Here is a 13,620-nt window from a genome sequence, read left to right on the forward strand (position 1 = left end):
ACAGATCTCCGCTGTAATAATAAACAAGGGTCGCCCAAATTCGAATTGGAACCCTAATCATTTACCCAATTCCAATTTCTTCTCTATTTCCTGTAACCCTACCCAATCGGAAACAATCACCCTTCATTTCAGCAGTTGCTAGCTCAGAATGGTTGGGTGAATTGGGATTAGGCTATGGAGTCATCGAAAGATACTCAACTGATGGAAGTCGCAGCGTCTCCTGCGCCGACTTCGTACCAGGCCTTGTTGGATGAGCAGAAGGATCTTTTCCAGAATCAGATCGAGAAGCTGCAACAGATTGTTGCCACCCAATGCAAACTCACCGGTGTCAATCCCCTTTCTCAGGAGATGGTACTGTTTGTTTAATATTCTACTCAGTTTATTGCATTTTTTAGCTGGTTAGTTGATTGTTTTAATTTTTGGAATTACAATGCAGGCTGCTAGTGCCTTGTCCATTAAAATTGGTGAGTCTTTTATTTCTTTGTTACTTTCTGTATCGGTAATTGGAATTAATTTCCTCTGTGATTATGCCCATTGCGAATTCTTGTTTGTTTTGGGCTTCTGCTTGCTTTTTGATTATTGGTATAATTTGAATTTATGTATGTATTTTGTTTGAGGGTTAAAGGCGTGGTGTTCCAGTTGTGATGTCAATATTTATCTGAATGTATTTGTGGATTGTAGAATTCACCCTTTGTTATATTTATCTGTAATTTTGTTTTTGCAGGAAAGAGACCTAGGGATTTGCTGAATCCCAAGGCTGTAAAGTACATGCAACTCGTGTTCTCTTTGAAGGATGCGATTAGTAAGAGGGAAACTCGGGAGATAAGTTCCCAGTTTGGAGTTACTGCGACTCAGGTTTTAATCTTCATTCCTTTTCATTTCCAGTGGTTGGTAAAAAGAAGCGGGTGCCTTAGACAACAGTTGTTTCTTCTTGTCTCGGTTAATGATTATGAGATGCTACCATGCTTTGTCATTGATGAAAGGACTCATGTATATTGTTGATAAGATACCATTGAAAGAAATTTTGCTCTCTATACATTTATTGGTTTACTATTCATTATGAAATTTACGGAGACAAATAGCTGCTGGTGATGCTATAAACCTGGATCTAACTCAATGATGTTCAAATATTTATCATTTGTAGGTTCGGGATTTCTTTGCTGGGCAACGAACTAGAGTGAGAAAGTTTGTCAGATTGGCTAGAGAGAAAGCTAATACATCTGCCTATGGTTTGATGCATGATGTGATTGCTACCACTGCGAATTTGGTTATTCCTGCTGAACCCATTCCTTTAGCTACAGTTGCTGAACCCATTCCTTTAGCTACAGTTGCTGAACCCATTCCTTTAGCTACAGTTGCTGAACCCATTCCTTTAGCTACAGTTGCTGAACCTATTCCTTTAGCCACTGTTGTTCCAACAAGTATCGATGAAGGGCCTTCTAGTTCAAAGAGGCATGAGGATTTACCTGGCCTGGTTGATTCAGAGAAGCATTTTATTGATAATATATTTGGCTTAATGAGGAAAGAAGAATCATTCTCTGGTCAGGTTAAATTGATACGCTGGATTTTGCGTATAACAAATCCGTCAGTACTGAATTGGTAGCTTCCCTTTCTATTCGTGTTTATGATTGACATAATCAATTGTTTCCCTCCCTTCATTTTATGATGCTTGTGTGTTTGCAGGTTCTTGGCTGAAGGTGGATTGATGATATTGGCAACATGGTTAAGTGAAGCAGCTACAGAAGAACAGACAAGTGTTTTGCTTGTTATCCTCAAGGTACTGGAATATGTACATATTTTACTCAATGCTTGTATTTCACTTTATAATGGAGTTCATATAGCTAATAGCTGTAGGCTAATTCTTCATTTTCAGTTGTTTGATTATTTGCCTGTAAGCAAGGCTCTCCCTGGGCATATGTCTGCTATATTGCAGAGTGTTAATAAGCTACGGTTTTACAGAGCAGCAGGTGTGTTCTGTTCTTTCAGTGACTGCTTCATTTTTTTTTTGTTCATCCATCAATGTGGTTAATGCTTTCAGTGAATAATCCGTGCTTTCTGAAGGAATATGCTGAAATTTATTATTTGGTTTTTAGTTTACTAGCAAATATATTTTCAGAGACTCAAATATCAATTTGGATTGAAATTTAGACTATGGATCTTGAGGCTGTTCCTTGCAAACAACTAAACATAATCCGATTACCTCTCATTTTACCAATTTTTTTTAATCTCATTATCTGATTATCATGTTATTGACAAATAAGTATTTTACATGCTATAAATGAAATCAATATAACATGACATAGTTGTGTTCATGGTTCTTGCTATTCATGAACTTTATTGCTTGAAATCCTCTTGCTAGTTTGCTCATTTTCTGATTTGAAAATCAGACATCTCAAACAGGGCTCGGTCTATGTTATCGAAATGGAGCAAGAGGCTGGGAAAGAACCTATCGTCAAAGAAAAACGATGGACTGAAATCAGCAAGTGATTTACAGGATGAGATGTTGTTGAAGCAGAGGCAAGCACATTCTTTTATCCCATGTGAAAACTACTCTTTCGACTTTTCACTTTAATTGAGTGTTATTGTCTTTTAATTTTCAGCATTAGTGAAGTTATGGGTAATGAGTCATGGGACTTGAAAAGGGAAAATCCCGTAAGTCTTTTTTAACTTTATCAACTTATATATTCACAGCATGTCCAACTAAGTGCTAATGTATATTGTAAAACTTCAGGAAGATGGTTTGAGTTTCATGTGTGAGAATACTGATTCCCATAGGTATCCCACTTTACCATTTTTTCCTCATCAACATTAACAAGGGTTCTGTTTTAGTATTGCATTCTAAACCTTGATTTTCTTGTGTAGGAAGCTGGACACTGCTCAGCCTCTAAAAATGCTTACAGCATCAGCAGATGACTCCAATAAAAGGAGAGGTGTTTTCCCGCCCCGTATCCTTCATTGTGTTCATTTAATCATAAATGCTACATGTTTTTTGTTTGGAACAGATTATGGGCTGTTAGATAAGATCATGAGAAATAGATTTGTTGTGATGGATTGCAGATTTGCTCTAGTTTTCTGTCAAAGTTGATAGTTGCTTTATAGATTTTGTATTTTATGCCAATAATCTGAGTGATAATAAATATATGAGAGGTCAAAAGAGCTCCAATGCACGTTCAAGATACCATTCTTTCCTCTTCATGTTTTCTACACATTGTTTTCCTTAACAGTCGATAGAAACACGAGAGCGTCGTAAAGTCCAGTTGGTAGAGCATCCAGGTCAAAGGGTGGCTGTAAGGAGTCCCCAGGTCACAAGATCAATTGGTGTTACTCAGAGCCGCCCACTCTCGGCCGATGATATCCAAAAAGCAAAGATGCGTGCTCATTTTATGCAGAATAAATATGGAAAGACAATTACACCTGATGAAAAAATTAAGTCAGAAAGTGAGAAACGAAAGTCTGAAAGTGAGAATAAGTTGACTACAGCTAGTCCAAATGCCAGTGTAGTGACATTAGTTTCCAAAGCTAATGTTCAGATAGAACTTGAGGAGCAGACAACTGTTGACGATTCTTTATCTAAACTTTCTAATCCATGTGAAACTTCTTTGAAATTGGAGGAGCCTCAATGGAAAAAGTGCAAGAGAATTCAGATCCAATGGAAGATGCCTCCAGGTACATTTGCTGGGTTCCTGTTCCTTATTGATCTTTAATGTTACTTTGTAATGCAGTTTACAACAGATTACAAGATAAGCTAATTCCTCCCTTCAAATGAACAAATAATTACACAAATAATTAACTAAGTGTATACTGCATGCTTATTACTATTGTTTTGTAAACTTAATTCCAAGAAAAATTAAAACCTGAGGAGATTATTTTGGGATTCCAAACATCAGGGCGTTTAATCTGATCATTCCTAAATATGATGCTTGTGTGGCTCTGCTGTTTTCTAAGCTTTGCAGAAATCAGTCGTACAAACAATACAGATATTGGCATTTAATTTCATGTTTTCTTATTGTTATCTGATATCATCATCTTTCTATCATAATTTTCATCAGGACTATACTCTACAGGTAACATTAAGGACTAAATGGCATACATATTATCTTAATTTAATTTCTGACCATTCCGGAGCGAATCATACAATGATCAGCTGTCTTCATTATACCGAATGATTCTCTCTTCCAAGTTGTGGAAGCTCAATAAAGTGCAAGTGGTCTAATTTTTTTAAGATTGATTAATGAGATGATACATCAGACACCAATATGTAACAAAATGCAAATTAACGTCTCCACAAAGTATAATCTTCTTGCTCTAAATTCAAATGTAACAAATAGATTTTTAAGAGCTTGCGACTTAAGTTCATCTTCTGAAATCTGAAAACTGCATTTAGTAGTGGTACGTGAGTGAGAGATGGCAGTATCAAACATCTGTTTGGATTTTGCTGTTACCTTAAGATGTTTCTCACAAATATCCCATTAATTACTCGGGAGTTTGTAATGAGAATACAAGACTAGTTTCTTGTTTGTATTCTTTTCTAAGCCTTCAAGTGTAACTCTTCTAATCAAACATTCATAGTTGCTGAATTTGATTTTGTAGATCTTAATCAAACATTCATAGTTCTAGGTGATATTTCTAGTTAGGCTACCGATTTTGTTGTTCTTTATTTATTCCAGAAACTTTGTTTGTTTCGTGCAGAATTGAAAATCGACGAGACATGGAGTGTTGGCGAAGGTGCTAATAGCAAAGAAGTTGAAGTCCAAAATAACAGAAATAGACGCGAGAGAGAAGTATTTTATAGGATAATACAGGAAATTCCATCCAACCCTAGAGAACCTTGGGACCGTGAAATGGACTGTGATGATTCATTAACCCCTGAAATCCCTATCGAGCAACTGCCCGATGTTGAACCCCTAGAATCACCAGCCAATCCTCCACACAATAGCAGCAAAATTGTTGCTCCAGCATCGTCTGAGAGTATAAACGAGCCTGATTTTGAGCTACTAGCAGAATTATTGAAAAACCCAGAATTGGTTTTTGCCTTGACTTCTGGGCAAGCTGGTAATCTATCTAGTGAAGAGACCGTCAAACTGCTTGATAGAATCAAAGCCAACGGGGTGAATTCGTTGGGTAATTTAGGCAACAATACGGTTGAAGTTTCCCTGCCATCTCCAACACCTTCAAGCGACCCTGTTCCGGTGCGTAATCTTAGCAAATTCTGTACTCAACTTGGAAATTTTTCCAGTTTTTGCGTAGTAATGTTCAGTGTCCGTTTCTGTTCCCTCTTAACAAAATTTGCATGGTTTATAATTCTTTGGGGTCTGGTTAGTTGAATGAGAATTGGGAAGAGAAGTACTCAAATGTCTCGCAAAATTCAACTATTACACTCAGGAATCCAATGAAATCATTTTTTACAAACAAAAGATCAGGCAAACTCATTTCTGGAAAGGGCAAATATAAAAAAATAAATTAATAAATAACTAAAAAGGCATGTTCGTTATTGAAAAATTGGGAAGGATGGGAAATATCAGTTTTCGTTGACGTCCAGATACCCATCCTGCAACTGTTGTATAATACTTTGCTTAAATATTTTACTCCACTTTTTTGATGATTCTGCTGAATACCTTGTTGATGGAAAATTTTATTCTTGATGCAGAATGGAGCGAAGCCCGATTTCTCAAGAAATCCATTTTCTCGGCAGCAGCAGCAGGGCTTGGCCAATGGGAACACATACGGGGTTTCTCAAGCCCGGCAGCAAGGTATGGTTTCAGCGATTCCGGCCACCACGGTTTTGACTCCTCAGCGTTCAGCATCACTCCAACAGTATTCCCACAAGGTGGCGCCTCAGCTTGCCTCAGTTCAATTGCCTGAACAGTGGCAGCCACACACTAATCCACAAATGCACCACCTAAATAGTCATAATTCATCAAACGCACAACATTATACCTCAGAAATGGCTATCCCGAATCGGGGTCCATCCTCGGCTATCTGGGGCGAAGCCTCAGGCCTGTCTCGGTCGGCCACGCCACCAAATACTTTGAGAGCAAGACAGGGTTTTGAGTCGAATTATCAGTATCAAAGTAATCCTAGTGCGAATTACCACCATGGCTATTCGGGAGGGCCTCCATCGTCATCCTCAGGTACCTGGGGTGGTAGAAGTAGGCGTGAATACGAGTCATGGAGCCCGGACAACAGCCCCTCCAGGCGCCACGAGTATGTACCAGGCCAACGCCATAATGAGCCGAGCTTGAGCTCGAGGAATGGGTACAGGCATGGAAAGACGACACAGCAAGATTTCGTTCAGCATTCCGGCTATCAAGATGCTGGAAGTAAAAGGTGGCAAGACCGGAGAAGATAGCAGCGATCGGATTGGTTTCTAAGTGAGAGACGCAGGACGGGGTGAAGTGCAATCTGTACGGATGTAGAATTAGAGCAATTTTGTTGCTGAAATATTTAGGCGTGTGGTGGGGATGATAAATGGACATTATTGCGATTGAATTTCTCAATTCTTTCTAACAAAATGGTTTATTGTGAATGAAGGGATGCTTCTATCAAGCTCCAGAAATTATCCGATTTTTCGCTGTCTTGTATGCGTTCAATTAATAACGTATATATGTTCAAAAACAAACTGTTTGAACTTTTGGATGTTTGATTAAGATATACAATTACAATTAGTAGACATCTTAATTCGCATGTACAATTAGGAGATGGATTGGGATTTGCCGTAGGTGATTATCTCCGAAAATACATTATTACTACTTCAAAAAAAAAAATTCAATAGACAAAATCAAGATAAAAGACGGTGTTTAGAAATTTAATTTATTGAATGAGTTAGTTAAGAAAAAGAAAAAGAAAAAGAAAAGGAAATAAGATTCGTCGAGTCGTGCATAGAGAGAGCATGAGCTTCAATTTGTGTTGACATTAGAGGAAATGGGGTTTCGATTGTGGAAAGTTCTCCACCATCCTGCTACGAAATCAATCAAATCGCAGCTTTGCAACTCGGAGATTTTGAGAAGCTCTTGCGTTGGTGAATTTCACGATCGGCCATCCTTTTATTCCGAAAATCGAAATATCAAGATCTTCCGGCGATGGCATGGCGGCCACTCGCACCACGATCACGGCGATTCTCATTCTGGAAAAGAGGGCGAGAGGATATTTCGGCTAGGCCTCGCCGCGGACGTCGGATTAGCACTCGGAAAAGCCTTCACGGGCTATGTGTCCGGCAGCACCGCCATTATTGCTGATGCAGCTCATTCGGTTTCTGATGTGGTATGATTTGGGCGTTTTTTTGTTTCTTTATGCAGTGACATCTTTTCTTTACTTAATAATTTTAGCTGTGTGGTGTGATGGTTTAGGTATTGAGTGGGGTGGCATTGTTTTCATTTAGAGCTGGAAGGGCGCCCAAGGATAAAGAACATCCATATGGTCACATTTGATCTGTATTTAAGCAGTCTCTGTTCATTCAATTTGCTTCTAAATTCATGCTTTCCACCTTCTTTTGTAGTAGCTTTTACTATCTGTATCACCATAATTTCATATGGAGACGCTTTTGTGACATTCCTCTTTGCTGAAGTTTTACTGATTCAGCTAAGGCATTCAGTGTTAAATAGATAATGTGGACAGTTCAGTATTGTTAGACATTGAGTGTTAAATAGGTGTAATGTGAGATGCCATCTGACTTGAGAATGATGTAATGTTTCATTAGTTTGGATGTTTTCATCTTTGATTGTTCAGGCCTCATCCATCAGGAACGATGAAACAGAAATTTATAAATGAGAGCTGTACCTAGTTGCCTTAGTCGCTGATTTGTCTGTTTTACAAAGGAAATAGTTCGTATGCCCTTTCTCTGTCAAAAACATAGAATCTAAAACTCGTTGGCCCTTTTTCTACCCTTGAAAATTTTGATCAAACTATTTTACTAGGCGATAGCTAAATGTGAATGTTTGTATAAAGCTGTATTTGAAGGTTGTTGGATTAGTGAATTACTGAATTTTGCTGTGTTCAGCTACGCTTTATATTGTCTATTTGTCTCCATCTTGCGCACAATGCAATTGAATATTGGACGGATCGTCATGTCCACATTGTATTATGACTTATGAGATATTCTTAAACACTCTTGATAGATTTCATTTTGAAATATTCTACTCACCACATTTGACAATTAATTGTAATTGCCATTGTTCAGGGCATGGAAAGTTTGAGACATTAGGAGCCCTTGGAATTTCAAGTGTGCTCTTGCTAACTGCTGGAGGCATTGCTTGGCATGCTATAGATGTTCTGGCGGTACATTTCTATATTTTTTCTGATGAAAGTCACTGTGTGTGCTGCATCTGACTTATTTAAAGCTGAAGATCTGCAGTTTACAATGTTAAACATCCCAATTCCATTTTTTTTATTTGTGTAGAGTGTCTGGTCGGCTGCTCCCGAGGTGGTTAACCACTCCTTGGCTCATAACCATGCCCATGGTCACCTGCTCGGTGGACATCACCACGGAATGGACATGGAGCACCCGATTCTGGCCTTAAATATGACTGTAGTCTCCATAGGTGTAAAAGAAGGGTATAAAGCCATTTATCTCTTTATTATCTATAAGATCCGTTGCCTTTATTTACGTTGACTGGATAGTATCTTTTGAGGGTGTTTTCTTTATGTTCTGTTTCGTAGTTGATATTTCTGTTGTCGATTTGATTCTACAGATATCGATCTACCTCTAATTGTTGTATTGGCTAATATGCACCTTTTTTTTTTACTTTGGAAAGGCTATATTGGGTTACTAAGAAAGCAGGCGAGAAGAGTGGCAGTGGACTCATGAAAGCTAATGCTTGGCATCATCGTGCAGATGCTATCTCATCAGTAGTTGCCCTCATTGGGGTTGGTAAATATTTTACTTCATATTTATTTACTTTTTTATTCGGTCATTTAAATTTAACAGTGTTTTGCCCTAATTCACTTTCAAAGGGCTTGATTGTTTCGAGCCTGCATACTATTTTTGGTGGAAAGAATATTTTGCAATCTATCTGGCTTAAATGTGCATGAATATCATAATAATTACCAGTTTGTTTTGCAGTCAAATTGAAATATCTGTCCATTGTCTTTAAGAGTAAAAGAATGAATTCCAAAGTATGCATATGAGGAATTTAGGAAATTTTTAGCCAGTTATATGTTCTTAATATTTAAGTCTGGGATATTAGATTTTCTCTGATGACCTAAACCTGAGCTACATAGGTCCAAGATCATCTGTTTCTTTTACTTTTAAGGCTTGGTTTGCATAACGCTTGTTAAAAATTGCTCTTGAATTTATCAATAACTCAATATATACTTTTGGTTGCATGCAACATCCTTTGTTTGATTTGTCATTAACAATTTTTTGTGATATTTATTTCTGACTTGCAATATTAGGTGGATCTATCCTTGGGGTGAGGTTTCTTGATCCTCTTGCTGGACTTCTCGTTTCTGGGATGATTTTTAAAGCAGGACTTGAAAGCGGTTACCAAAGGTAGAGTGTCAAGCGTCAATATATATCTGCTTCCTTTACATTTTCTGCATTGAGAAATCGATGCTTTAGTTTGAGAAAAAGAATGATCATTTTAGATGCTGAGAGTTTTGACATGACCTTGTTCTGTGTGGATGATTCAGTATTTTGGAATTGGTGGATGCTGCTATTCCATCACAACAGCTTGAACCTTATAAACGAACAATACTTGGGGTTGAGGGAGTCAAGGTAGGAAATTTTCAAATTCCTGCAGAACTAATTCCTTTTTATAAACATTCATTTCAGGCTTGTTCCTTTATTTTAGCTTTTTAACTGCTATGCATGGTTTCAAACTTTAGGGCTATAATCACCTCAGAGGAAGGCGAGCTGGATCAAATCTGTACCTTGATGTGGATGTTGAGGTTTGTTCTATCGCCTCAGTTTTGAAGCACACTAAATAATATTACAAGTTCCATATTATGGTTACATGTTTAGAGAGCCGGTATGAGTAAATACTTGGTGTAGGTTGACCCTTTTTCTAGCGTTAGTGCTGCACATGATGTTGGTGAAAATGTTCGCAGTCATCTTCAGAAATCCCACCCAGAAGTTGCAGAAGTCTTTATACATATAGGTAAATAAGTTGCTCATCAAAATAGGAAGATTCTGTTGGCCTTTTATATTAGAGTTGTGCTATGTGAAAGTTAAGGATTCAAATTGACTATATTCTTGATTTGATCAAGAGTTTTTTGAATTTTCCTGTAGAGCCAGGAACTTCACATATTACGGAGAGTGGTATTAACCACCAAAGAAGCTGTAAAAGCTCAAATCATCATTGCAACACCGCTTCACTAGAGCCAACAGACGTGGTGGACACTGTTTCGGCGATTATATCATCCACCTCCTCTGAGGTATGAGTTTTCTGTTTCTAATCATCCACTCGCTCATCTCCCTTTGTGTTTTGTTTATACAACATCATATGGTACTACAAGTGAGGTAGAGGTATTGGAAATTTGTTTCAGAAAATGAGTATCGAACGCATCACACGCCATTCGTTGCAAGGCCAGATCCTTCTCCAAATCGAGGTTTCCATGCCACCGGACACATCAATCAGGTAATGCCACAACAATCTTGAAAAGATCTTGTTCCTAGCTCTCTGGCATTCTACTCATACTGGGGGGTGCCAAACTAGGGAGGCCATGGAGGTTGCAAAAGAGGCTGAGAAGAAGATCTTGGAGGCTGTGACAAGCATCGCACACGTCTCCATTCAGCTGCAACTTGGCCGCCCAATGCCCGACATCCAACAATGAACTAAGGCATTGCGCAGCACGTTCGTGGTGATTTTCAACTAGTAAGAAAGATTGAGGCTCTCTGCTAAATAATGCTAATCTGTGCTTCTTTTGCATTTATAAAAAGAAATAACAGTATTGGGCAGTTAAAGGAAGGCCATTGTAACAATCGTCTCCCCAATACCTTTTGCAGGCCAGCTTTTTAGCCTAAGTAGAAACAATTACTGCAATTTCCACTTATTTTCGCCCTCTGTAAAATTTTTTTGATTTAGCATGCTTCAACTACCAACGTTGAATAATTCGAGTATATGAGCCATCGGTAATACTTGATAAAATATCATCCTTGATCCACAATTTTTAATTGAGGAGCAACAACGAAGTTTATGAGCTATCAACTTTCTTCCTTATTTTTCTTTTCTTTGTTCTGTTCTTCTCTCTATTGTTTTTCCCTTCAAATTTTCACATGAATAATAAGGTTATTATAGATGTTAAAAAGTCTAAATAACATAATAGGAGTATAAAAAATTACCATCACTATAAGAAATCTATATCATTTGTAAAAAGAAATCCCAGTAAAAACGGATTTGTTATAAAAAAAAGTGAGTAAAACTTATGAACTAGACTTCGTAAAATAGCATAAAATACATCTAATATACAGTAGATCTCACTACTGTATTGATTTTAAGTTGGGATCTCTCTTTTTTTACTATAACAAAAAACAATATCCATGTAGATTGGAGCCAGCATGAGTAAAAGTTTAAGTTGAATCAACAATATCTCAAATTCTTGAATATGAATTAGCTACTTATTTCAGAATGTGTTGTAGAGTGGCTTTTCCATATCAGATTCTTCATGCTGCTGCTGCTGATGCTGATGATGATGGAAATTATTATTGTTATTATTCTGCATCACTTGCATTCTCTGCTGATTCATCTCCAAATTCTGCCCTCTTGATCCTCCCACCCCCAAGAAATCCACCGTCGTCATGTCGTCTCCGCCGCCCATTCTCCCATCACCACTCCCTTCCACCATGTTTTTCAAGAATCCGGGCGCCGGAATATTCTGATCCATCAGCATCCCTCCGTACATAACCATATCGCCCCCTCCCTCGAAGAGCTCTGGCGGGCCCTTGTGCATCATCTGGGTCGAGAACCCGCTGCTGAATGGCTCGTTATGGAAGCTCTCGTACCCATGCACAGCCGGGCCGGGCCGGTTCGACACGTGGTCTGGGCCTGCCATGGTGCTGACGAAGTTCTTCTGCATCATAGGGGAGTTGGTAGCCGTTGCTCCCATTTGGGCCGCCTTTTGCAGCAAGGCGGTGGCCGACATTTGGGCCGATCCAAAGATTTGGCCCAAATGCTTGCTGCTGTCTTGGTGGTAGCTGTAGCCTGCTTGGTTGGAGTTTGAGCTGAGCTGGAGCCCCGATGACGACGAGGGCATGCTTCGCGGGCTGCCGAATAGGTTGCCGGAAGCCGAGGAGAACATGGTAGCGCCGGCGGGCATGTTCATGGGCTTGAAGGGGATTGGGAGGAGATCTTGGGGGAGTGATTTTAATGGGTTGTTGAATCCCATTGATGTGTTTGTGTTGGAGGTTATGGGCATGGTGGACATTAGATCAGGAAGTTGGGCCGATAAATTTGGGCCCAACAAGCCTTGATTCACCTTGCTGTTTTCCTCAGCCAGTGCATCACAAAAAGCTCTATGAGTGATGAAGCTATCTCTCCTGCACACATCATCAAGGAGGCTTATGATGATAAATGATGACTGAAGAAAGAAGAAAGAAGAAGAAGAAAATACCTTGAGAAAATAGTTCCACAATCGCACTTATACTCGCGAGTGCCACAAGTCTTGTGATGGGCCTTCCAATCGGACTGAACAGCGTATTTCTTGGAGCATTTGTCACATTTCCATTTCTTCTCGCCATGCTTGCGGCTGTAGTGCTTCTTGATGCCGGTGAGGTCGCCGAGGGCGCGGGCGGGGTTGTGGTGGACGCAGGTGGGCTCGGGGCAGATGTAGACCCGTTTCTTGACCTCGGTGGTGGTTCTCTGCCTCAGCTTCCACGGCAGATTGTGGCCTCTTCTGTGCAGCTGCAGGTTCTGGTCTCGTTGAAACCCTTTGTTGCAGATTTCACACACGAACCGGTTCGTCGCCATCAGCGTCGTTGGGGACAGCGCCACCACTTCCGCCGTTGGATCTTAATTCGTTCCAATTATAATTTATAAACAACTTTAACTGTATTGTTGAAATATTCATAAGTATATATACATATGTATCGAGTATACATACCTGGAGTTCCTGGAAGATTTCTCTTCTTCTTAGCTGAAGGCTGGGGCTGTTTCTGCGGCGGCTGAGAGGCGGAGGAGCCATTGCTGTTGGTGGAGGTGGCAGCGGGGTTGGAGTGCTTCTCTGGCTGCTGTTGGACTTCTCCAGAAGAGAAGCTCCCTTCATCACCACCTGTGATGTTTGACATATTTGTTTTATGGAGAAATTAGATAAATTTATGAATTATTTGGTGGAGTGAAATCTTGAGTTTGTTTGTTTGTTTGTATATTTGGAGGAGATGGGAATGAGTTTAGGTGGAGGAGGACAAAGGGGCAGCTGGGGTGGAGGAGCTAGGGAGATGTTGTTGCCAACAATGTGAATTACTAATTTCATCTCCTTTGGCTTATTTGCTTTATATATATATATAAGAGACAGTTGACACACAAATTCCTCCTAAATATGCTTCATGCTAATTTGCAAGTTAAAGGAATATTGTGTATATATGATGAAGTGGCATAAAAAGTTAAGTGCTTGTCACTGTTTCTGTTCATGTAATTGTGAGTTGTTGCATACAAAACTCAATTCACATAATACAGGATACATTAATTT

The 13,620-nt window shown here is 39.3% G+C and overlaps 3 protein-coding genes across 3 annotated transcripts; 2 read left to right on the forward strand and 1 right to left on the reverse strand.

The window, feature by feature from the left end:
• Positions 1-3: 3 nt before the first annotated feature.
• Positions 4-6,564, forward strand: LOC125185646 (homeobox protein LUMINIDEPENDENS). The gene is made up of 13 exons (XM_048082208.1): positions 4-351; positions 437-464; positions 725-855; positions 1,145-1,599; positions 1,684-1,777; positions 1,874-1,967; positions 2,388-2,517; positions 2,601-2,652; positions 2,732-2,775; positions 2,863-2,945; positions 3,232-3,666; positions 4,690-5,189; positions 5,648-6,564. The coding sequence occupies exons 1-13, from the start codon at positions 175-177 to the stop codon at positions 6,347-6,349; spliced, it is 2,925 nt and encodes a 974-aa protein (XP_047938165.1). The 5' UTR covers positions 4-174; the 3' UTR covers positions 6,350-6,564.
• A 105-nt stretch (positions 6,565-6,669) lies between these two features.
• On the forward strand, positions 6,670-11,128 carry LOC125185649 (metal tolerance protein 2). Its single transcript, XM_048082210.1, has 12 exons — positions 6,670-7,260; positions 7,347-7,416; positions 8,177-8,274; positions 8,396-8,550; positions 8,751-8,866; positions 9,391-9,487; positions 9,628-9,712; positions 9,823-9,885; positions 9,989-10,094; positions 10,226-10,371; positions 10,483-10,574; positions 10,653-11,128. Exons 1-12 carry the CDS (start codon positions 6,922-6,924, stop codon positions 10,768-10,770), a joined length of 1,485 nt encoding a protein of 494 aa, XP_047938167.1. The 5' UTR covers positions 6,670-6,921; the 3' UTR covers positions 10,771-11,128.
• Positions 11,129-11,316: 188 nt separating this feature from the next.
• LOC125185647 (zinc finger protein GAI-ASSOCIATED FACTOR 1-like) lies at positions 11,317-13,381 on the reverse strand. Its single transcript, XM_048082209.1, has 3 exons — positions 13,036-13,381; positions 12,547-12,943; positions 11,317-12,472 (listed from the first exon to the last, which is right to left on the reverse strand). The coding sequence occupies exons 1-3, from the start codon at positions 13,217-13,219 to the stop codon at positions 11,560-11,562; spliced, it is 1,494 nt and encodes a 497-aa protein (XP_047938166.1). The 5' UTR covers positions 13,220-13,381; the 3' UTR covers positions 11,317-11,559.
• Positions 13,382-13,620: the final 239 nt, after the last annotated feature.

This window comes from Salvia hispanica, chromosome 4 (genome assembly GCF_023119035.1).
Source record: "Salvia hispanica cultivar TCC Black 2014 chromosome 4, UniMelb_Shisp_WGS_1.0, whole genome shotgun sequence".
NCBI lineage: Eukaryota > Viridiplantae > Streptophyta > Magnoliopsida > Lamiales > Lamiaceae > Salvia > Salvia hispanica.

What these genes read in the sequence shown, in the direction of transcription:
- LOC125185646 (XM_048082208.1), top strand. Translation starts at nt 175, where the DNA reads ATGGAGTCATCGAAAGATACTCAACTGATGGAAGTCGCAGCGTCTCCT. An exon ending in TGCCTTGTCCATTAAAATTG is followed by an intron (nt 465 to 724) that starts GTGAGTCTTTTA and finishes TTGTTTTTGCAG; the next exon opens with GAAAGAGACCTAGGGATTTG. An exon ending in CTTCAAGCGACCCTGTTCCG is followed by an intron (nt 5,190 to 5,647) that starts GTGCGTAATCTT and finishes TTCTTGATGCAG; the next exon opens with AATGGAGCGAAGCCCGATTT.
- LOC125185649 (XM_048082210.1), top strand. Translation starts at nt 6,922, where the DNA reads ATGGGGTTTCGATTGTGGAAAGTTCTCCACCATCCTGCTACGAAATCA. An exon ending in CTCATTCGGTTTCTGATGTG is followed by an intron (nt 7,261 to 7,346) that starts GTATGATTTGGG and finishes GTGATGGTTTAG; the next exon opens with GTATTGAGTGGGGTGGCATT. An exon ending in CCACCGGACACATCAATCAG is followed by an intron (nt 10,575 to 10,652) that starts GTAATGCCACAA and finishes GTGCCAAACTAG; the next exon opens with GGAGGCCATGGAGGTTGCAA.
- LOC125185647 (XM_048082209.1), bottom strand. Translation starts at nt 13,219, where the DNA reads ATGTCAAACATCACAGGTGGTGATGAAGGGAGCTTCTCTTCTGGAGAA. An exon ending in AAATCTTCCAGGAACTCCAG is followed by an intron (nt 12,944 to 13,035) that starts GTATGTATACTC and finishes GAACGAATTAAG; the next exon opens with ATCCAACGGCGGAAGTGGTG. An exon ending in TGTGGAACTATTTTCTCAAG is followed by an intron (nt 12,473 to 12,546) that starts GTATTTTCTTCT and finishes TGATGTGTGCAG; the next exon opens with GAGAGATAGCTTCATCACTC.